Source organism: Gymnoscopelus microlampas, assembly GCF_963454915.1.
Source record: "Gymnoscopelus microlampas genome assembly, chromosome: 9".
Classification (NCBI taxonomy): Eukaryota; Metazoa; Chordata; class Actinopteri; order Myctophiformes; family Myctophidae; genus Gymnoscopelus; species Gymnoscopelus microlampas.
The window spans coordinates 57,837,577-57,846,264 of NC_139946.1; the positions used below are offsets into that span (position 1 = coordinate 57,837,577).

At 40.5% G+C, this 8,688-nt stretch overlaps 1 protein-coding gene across 1 annotated transcript in view; it reads right to left on the reverse strand.

Annotated features, from left to right (window-relative positions):
• LOC311052562 (uncharacterized protein) overlaps window positions 1-4,413 on the reverse strand; it is a 10,233-nt gene extending 5,820 nt beyond the window's left edge. The window contains exon 1 of the mRNA XM_084067562.1: window positions 3,682-4,413. Within this exon, the coding sequence (XP_083923688.1) occupies window positions 3,682-4,005 (324 nt within the window). The 5' untranslated portion in view covers window positions 4,006-4,413. The remainder of the gene's footprint in view (window positions 1-3,681) is intronic.
• Between the last annotated feature and the right edge of the window lie 4,275 nt (window positions 4,414-8,688).

The following is an 8,688-nucleotide window of genomic DNA, read 5'->3' on the forward strand; positions in this document are numbered from 1 at the left end:
TCCCTCCCTCCCTCCCCTCTCCTACCCACCATGTACTATAACATACTCCATCAGTGTGTCAAAGGTTCTAGCATCTGAAATCAAAGTTTAAGTGGTTGCATGGTATATACGTCACGGACGCATCCCTTGAGGTTATCATACCCAGAAAACCGCGAAAGTGTCCGTTTTCAATATGTTTTGGTCATTATCTCTGGAACAGAAGGTCCAATCTGCTCTGTTCAAAGCTTGTTGGATGCGGGTTTCTAGGGGAGGCGAGATCTTAGTTGGGCAGGAGACCGCCTGTCCTGTCTCTACAGTGGGTACGCCACTGGTCGGCACTCGTAAAGACAGTGATGTCACTGAAATGCGACAACTTGTCTGTCTGCCGTCTACCCTCTGCTGTGTTAATTATGGGTAACTCGTTAAAGTGACAAATTAAATGTGAAACACATCAACTATTAAGAAAACAAGAAGATATGTTGACAAAGACACTCCATACATTTGGAAACATATTTTTTATCTAAATCAATATGGTCTCCAGTTCATGTAGGATCATTTTAAAAGTAGGCTAACTCTCATGTCCTCTCATAGGGAATGCATTGGCAGCCCCTCCCCCTTTTTTGTACATACTTTTTATTTTATTTTGATCATGTTTTGTTTTGTATATATTTCATTATTTTCTCATGACCTTTTTTGTACATAATGGTATATTTGTTTTCCCCCTCTGTATTCTTATGTTGATTTTTGAACTGTTTGGTTGCTACTATATATGTCTATGAAATTAATTCAAGGACCCCAATGGAAACAAGCCCGCAAGGACTTTTTTGGCCGGACCTTTTAGACAAAAGCATTATAAATGTAACTGTGTTGTTTTACATTCTTTTGCCTAATAAAAATTTCAATCAATCAATCAACGGACCTCGAGTGGAGGCGCTGTCTCAAAAGTGGGCGTGAAATTTGTAGTTCCCGTGTGTGTCTATGTGACAGAAGACAGGTCACATGATGTCACCTGGCCACGCCTCCTGTCATGTGACAGAAGACAGGTCACATGATGTCATGACCCCTGAAACATTCTGAAACATATTAGAGGACCTTGTATTGTTAACTGTACTTCTATGTACTGTTTCTATGTCTCTCTAAATAAAGTATTCAATCAATCAAGCAATTCTGAAACATTCTGATACACTCTGAAACATTCTGATACATTCGGATACACTCTGAAACATTCTGATACATTCCAGACACATTCCTTTGTTGTGAGGAAAGAGGGTAAATCAGACTCTCTGTGCCCTCCATGCTTTCTGCCAGGAACACTGGCCACACCTACATGGGGAGAGGGGGGGGAGGGGGGTGCAAATTCTGCCCTGTTATTCCTTGTGCCCAATTTATTCCTGGAACTTCTGCAACTATGTCTGAACCTAATGTCCTAATCTCACCAAAACTATGTCTGAACCTAACCTTAACCTCAGTAAAACTATGAACCTAACCTTAACCTCAGTAAAACTATGAACCTAACCTTAACCTCAGTAAAACTATGTCTAAACCTAACCTTAACCTCAGTAAAACTATGTCTAAACCTAACCTTAACCTCAGTAAAACTATGAACCTAACCTTAACCTCAGTAAAACTATGAACCTAACCTTAACCTCAGTAAAACTATGAACCTAACCTTAAACTCAGTAAAACTATGTCTAAACCTAACCTTAACCTCAGTAAAACTATGAGCCTAACCTTAACCTCAGTAAAACTATGAACCTAACCTTAACCTCAGTAAAACTATGAACCTAAACTTAACCTCAGTAAAACTATGAACCTAACCTTAACCTCAGTAAAACTATGAACCTAACCTTAACCTCAGTAAAACTATGTCTAAACCTAACCTTAACCTCAGTAAAACTATGTCTAAACCTAACCTTAACCTCAGTAAAACTATGTCTAAACCTAACCTTAACCTCAGTAAAACTATGTCTGAACCTAACCTTAACCTCAGTAAAACTATGAACCTAACCTTAACCTCAGTAAAACTATGTCTAAACCTAACCTTAACCTCAGTAAAACTATGTCTAAACCTAACCTTAACCTCAGTAAAACTATGTCTAAACCTAACCTTAACCTCAGTAAAACTATGTCTAAACCTAACCTTAACCTCAGTAAAACTATGTCTAAACCTAACCTTAACCTCAGTAAAACTATGTCTAAACCTAATCTTAACCTCAGTAAACCAAGGTCTAAACCTTTCCATTCCAAAATGCTTTAGGATATTATTTGAACCCGGCCACGTGACCTTTCTGGCAGAACTGCACACGCTCCTCAACAGAACGCAGTGATCACATCATCACATAAGGACAGGTACACAGTGACATCATCACATAAGGACAGATAAGAATTTAGGCCCAATTCCAATCTGCTCCCTCACTGTCTGTCTGTCTGTCTGTCTGTCTGTCTGTCTGTCTGTCTGTCTGTCTGTCTGTCTGTCTGCCTGTCTGTCTGTCTATCTGTCTGTGAACTCTTTCTACAGTCAGCATCCATGCAAACTGTGGCTAAAGGAATTACCCAGAGTTCATAGCGTTACCAGGGGAACGAGGGGAATCCTCCAAACGTCATCAGATGAGTCATGAACAGTGGTGGAAAGTACATGTACTCAAGTACTGTACTTAAGTACACTTTTTTTTAGGTATTTTTACTTTTACTGAAGTATTTCCAATTTTCAATACTTTTACTTGTACTCCACTACGTCTCAGAGGCAAATATTGTACTTTTACTCCACTACAATTATTTGAAAACTTTAGTTACTAGTTACTTTGCAGGTATGAATGAATACATTATAAAACATACATTAACCACTTCAGCCCTTTATACATTTCAGCTCACAACGCGTCGCATTGCATCGCGTGCTTTTACTTTTGGTACTTTAAGTACATTTTGATGCCAATACTTTTGTACTTTTACTCAAGTAACATTTTGAACACAGCCATTGTAACAGAGTATTTCTATATTGTGGTATTGCTACTTTTACTTAAGTAAAATATCTGAGTACTTAGCTTCCACCACTGCATAATATGAATGTGAGTGTGAGGATGTCCTACATTATAACTGTATAATATAAACATATGTAAATATATATAAATATATGTAAATATATATAAATATATGTAATATACAAATGTAGGAACTGATGGATAATTTATAATCGATAGTGTATTAGATTATAATTATTGTATGATTATTGTATTGTATCACTTTGGATAATTGCATAAAGTATGATGTATTTGCTCAGAAGGGACAGTTCTGTAACTGCTAAGATAAGACGTCCTTGCTCCCTGGCCTACTCTTTCTTACCCATGAAAGTTGTGGCTACAGTTTATCTATGATGCCTTAGAACAGGTTACCTTGCCACCAAAATGAGCCTTTGCCCCTGTTCATGTTGATATTATATTGTGGGGTGGGCTTAATAAGAGATAAACTGTCTGTTATAATGCTGAACATTTTGTATTACCAGTAGAGAATATTTTGACGCTGTACCACCTTGTCTCTCCTGTGCAAATAATCCAGTAAACCTGATTATTATTTAAGACTGACTCCGTGTTACTTCTTTTTACGGTAATCCTTTTTGAAAGCGTACAAACCTGGTTTTCCTAAGTTATCAGGAACCATTCTGGTTCCTACATTATAACCCTAACACTCCAACATGTTGTAACTCACGTTCTCCAGGGTGCAGCGCTGCAGGGAGGTGTTAGTGTTGTCCATCAGAAGCTGCAGGAGGCTCATCTGCTCCTGCATGGAGGTGAGGTTGGCCCGGACCTCCTCTACCAGGCCCTCCAGGGCCAGGCGGTCCCTCCTCTGGTGGTCCTGGGCCTCTCTGAGCTTCTCCTCGGCGCTGTGGAGCGCCGCCCTGCAGTGAGCAGAGCTCTTCAGGTCTGGGCTGGTGGCCCACACCACGATGATGATCAGAGACACGATGGACCACAGGGCCAGCAGACCCAGGACCACCGAACGCGTGGTCTGAGACGACTTAGACCCTGTCATGATGCTACTGTCTGTGAGACCTACTGTCTGCCTGTCTGTCTGTCTGTCTGTATGGAGGTCTGTCTGTATAGAGGTCTGTCTGTCTGTCTGTCTGTCTGTCTGTCTGTCTGTCTGTCTGTCTGTCTGTCTGTCTGTCTGTCTGTGTGTCTGTCTGTCTGTCTGTGTGTGTGTCTGTCTGTCGGTCTGTCTGTCTGTCTGTCTGTCTGTATGGAGGTCTGTCTGTCTGTCTGTCTGTCTGTCTGTCTGTCTGTATGGAGGTCTGTCTGTCTGTCTGTCTGTCTGTATGGAGGTCTGTCTGTCTGTCTGTCTGTCTGTCTGTCTGTCTGTCTGTCTGTCTGTCTGTCTGTCTGTCTGTCTCAGCGCTGTGTGAAGGTTCTGTTCTCCTCTCTGTCTGTGTTGAACTGTGAGCTAGGCTGAGCCTCCTCTACTGGACTGTGGTGTGTGTGTGTGTGTGTGTGTGTGTGTGTGTGTGTGTGTGTGTGTGTGTGTGTGTGTGTGTGTGTGTGTGTGTGTGTGTGTGTGTGTGTGTGCGCGCGCCAGGAAAAAGAGGAGTATCTCTGTGGGGGCGTGTCCTAACCCCTCCCCATAACTTCAGCTCAGATTTGAACAGATTCACACATCATGACTCTGACGTCATGAATATTCATAGACTTCATGAATATTCAACAGTTTATTTTCCCCTTCAATTTACAACTCCTCAACACTGACCTGAGAAAACCCCTAGACCCCTAAACCCCTCCCCTTTCCTCCCCTAAACCCCTCCCCTTTCCCCTCCCCACCCGTCCGTTCTGGTACCTGGTCAGGGAAAAATGACTAACACCACACACACACACACACACACACACACACACACACACACACACACACACACACACACACACACACACACACACACACACACACACACACACACACACACACATTCCCCTCCTATGGGGGGAGGGGGGGGGGGGTTTCCTTGAATGTGTGTTCCTCTGTTTCTGTTTCCATTTCTCAACAAACCTCTGGAGCCGCTCCCAGAGAGAGAGAGAGAGAGAGAGAGAGAGAGAGAGAGAGAGAGAGAGAGAGAGAGAGAGAGAGAGAGAGAGAGAGAGAGCTCCAAGGTCTCATGGAAAGGTTTACTTCATACATTTATGTCATTATGTGTAAATGTATTTATAGTTATAATATATCTAGAGTATATGAGTCATTCCACGAATTCGGTACATTTTGCACTTTTTTTTTTGTGAAAAATCGATGGAAACAAATTACTTTTTTGAATAGCCCACACCATTAAGGACATATTTAACATGCAGAAAAACATATTTTCCCATCTCAGGCATTAAATTAATATTTTTATATGGAATAATATATGTAACGGGGTTGAAATTCATAACGGGGTTGAGTGGAACGGGGTTGAGATTTTTTACTCAAGATGGCCATAACTCTACCTGTGATGATTAAGAGGAGACCACATGGCATGCATGACATTAGTCAATCACATATATTGCTGAAATGACAAAGACAATTTAAAATAATAATTTAGTTAATAATATTAATTAATAATAGTTTTCTATCTTTATTTCATGTAACGGGGTTGAGTTGTTATGCTTTACGACCACGCTTTGAAAGTATAAATGACCCTAAATAGCTGTATAAGAAGTTCGAAATGTTCCTCTTTCTGCAGCATCTTGCTCAGAAGACTTGTAGAATGCCATCACATGTTGTTGATGCCACTAAAGGGTCAGTTTATACTTTTTACAGAGAGGAGAATGACTTGTGTAACGGGGTTGAGTGTGACTGTGGGACAGAGCTATATAACGTGATTTTAATGATAAATCAACTATTTATTAAAAAACGAAACATGACTAGCAATAGAGTACATTGCTGGTTTTATGTGAATAATATAAGTTATGGATTATTCTACACTTTTAGTAGTCATATCTGAAGGCCAATCTCTCTATCGGCCATTGGGGACATGAAAAATGGGCAAATTTAGGCGGTGTCTACTGTAGAAAAGGCAGATAATTTCAGATATAAAGATAAAATATACAATATTTTTACACAATAGTAAAGGGAACATGTCAATTGATTCTAAAAAGCTTTTAAAATTTGATTTTGGTGACCCGATGGATACAATACACTTAAAAAGGTCAGAGGGGACTGCAAAGTGTAATTCATATATGTCATTATGTGTATGTATTTAAACCATAGAGTTATAATATATACAGTGGTAACTTTAGATATATTAGGTCTAGGTCATTCAAATCTTTCTCAGTCAGTCAGTCAGTCAGTCAGTCAGTCAGTCAGTCAGTCAGACAGACAGACAGACAGACAGACAGACAGACAGACAGACAGACAGACAGACAGACAGACAGACAGTCAGTCAGTAGGAGCTCTGGGTTCTGCACAGAGGAGTTTGTCCACAGAGAAACCAAAACCTAAAGTGAACTATTTAAGTCATCTCCGTTGGTAGGTCAGTATGTCTTGATAACACCCAATGAATGGTCTGATAAATCGCGGGTAGGTAAGTAGGTCGCCTACTTCGCCCATTCAATGGTCTAATAAAAGGTGATAATGTCCCATTCAATGGTCTGATAAAAGGTGATAATGTCCCATTCAATGGTCTAATAAAAGGTGATAATGTCCCATTCAATGCATTGATAGCATCCCAATCAGGTGGTAAATTCACATCAACCAGTTTGCATGATGGTGGATTTATATGACGGGTGTGGGAGAAAACATCATTTGTAGATTACTTTTTCATTTGTAATTCAATGTTTTATTTGCAAATTTAATTAAGTGTGCATTTGTAAATTGAGTGATTTGGAGATAAATCAAATAAATCAAACCAGGACTTTATTCTAAAATCACCCTGTGTGGGTTTATGACACAAATCAGGTCTTGTGCATTTATTAATTAAGAGACTGATCTGACTCCATACTGCACAAGCGTATTGGCCAATCACAGCGCGTCCTTACACAAGTGGTATAGATTTTGGGATGACGTCACCCTGTGATAGTTCAAAGGCTGTAGACATGAGGACAGTGACATCATTTAAAGCTCTGTTACCCAGTCACTCAGTGAGGAAAGTGATTATATAGAAACCACACGTGAACACTGTGTAGGAAAAGCTGAGGCCTGTACCTCTGTAGAGGGTGTAGAGAGGGTGTAGAGGGTGTAGAGGTATTTTAATACCAAACCTCTATTCCATGGTGAAGGCCTGCTGTGTCATTACTCGCTTTATTTCCAAATAAAAGGTGCTGAGAAGAAGAATTGTCTTTTAACGCAAAAATATGTATCGTTTCCAAAACATGTCGCAATAATAAACAAACTAAAAACATCAAAAAATACCCTATCTATAAATACATTTCTATAAATACCTTTCTATAAATAAATGCGGTCAAAAACTGTGTGCCTCCCAGACCTCACCAAACATTCAAGTCAAATCACCTTCTTCAAACTAAACCACTTGCTGTATGCCTTTCACAATAAAATATAAAGAATAGAACAAACTGTTCATGAACAACATAGAAAGGAAGCTTTTAACCTGAAAGGAAAAAGGAAATGCAAAAGGCTTACCAAATCAACATGACATGTTCCAAAACTTAAATAAGTATTAAAGGCGTAATTCAAGGAGGCTTCTAACTTACGAATAATAATAACTTCAACCAAGGCAGAAGTACCGGCTGGGACTGGGCAAAAACGAAGTCTAGGGAACAAAACAGAGATCATTCACGGCAAAACTTGGCTTAAAAACTAGGCTTTAGAACAATGTTTGAGAGCTTGCAAACAAGACAATCTGGCAAGGGGCTGAAGAGAGACTGAGTGTAGTGTATCTTGTAGACCAGGTTGGGCCTATTGGAAGTTGCTGTATACTGTCTTCTAATAGAACTACATAGTACACCCACACACACACACACACACACACACACACACACACACACACACACACACACACACACACACACACACACACACACACACACACACACACACACACACACACACACACACACACACACAGATGTAAAGAGTTTTGTAAGATATAAATTGTGTGTAAACAGTTAAAGTTTTACTTGACATATCTTTGGTTCATGGAGCAACGCTGCCCTCTCCTGGTGAAACAGCAGAACCACAACGGGTCCATTTGGTTCCTTTTGTACATTTGTTCTTGGTCTACACCTACCTACCTATGTGTACACTCTCAGAGTTACAGACCTGTAAGGGTCCATTTGGTTCTATGTGTACACTCTCAGAGTTACAGACCTGTAAGGGTCCATTTGGTTCTATTTGAACACTCTGAGTCCATTGAAAGTAAAGTGTTTTAGAACCACAGTGCTACACTAAATGGAACAGAGCCTTCATTAGTATCATTGGTAACACCTGTGAAGGAAGCAAACTGCTACCAAAAACCTGCCTGCTACCTAAACTAAACAGGTCACTGTAACAGAACGGTACTTTGGTTTGGTTTGTGTGTGAGTGTCCATCACTTCTAATGACCACACCCCTTCCTCCAAAACACCACGCCCCTTCCTCCGTCTGCCTGGTCTGTTCTCTCTCTCTCTCTCTCTCACACACACACACACACACACACACACACACACACACACACACACACACACACACACACACACACACACACACACACACACACACACACACACACACACACACACACACACACACACACACACCATCAAG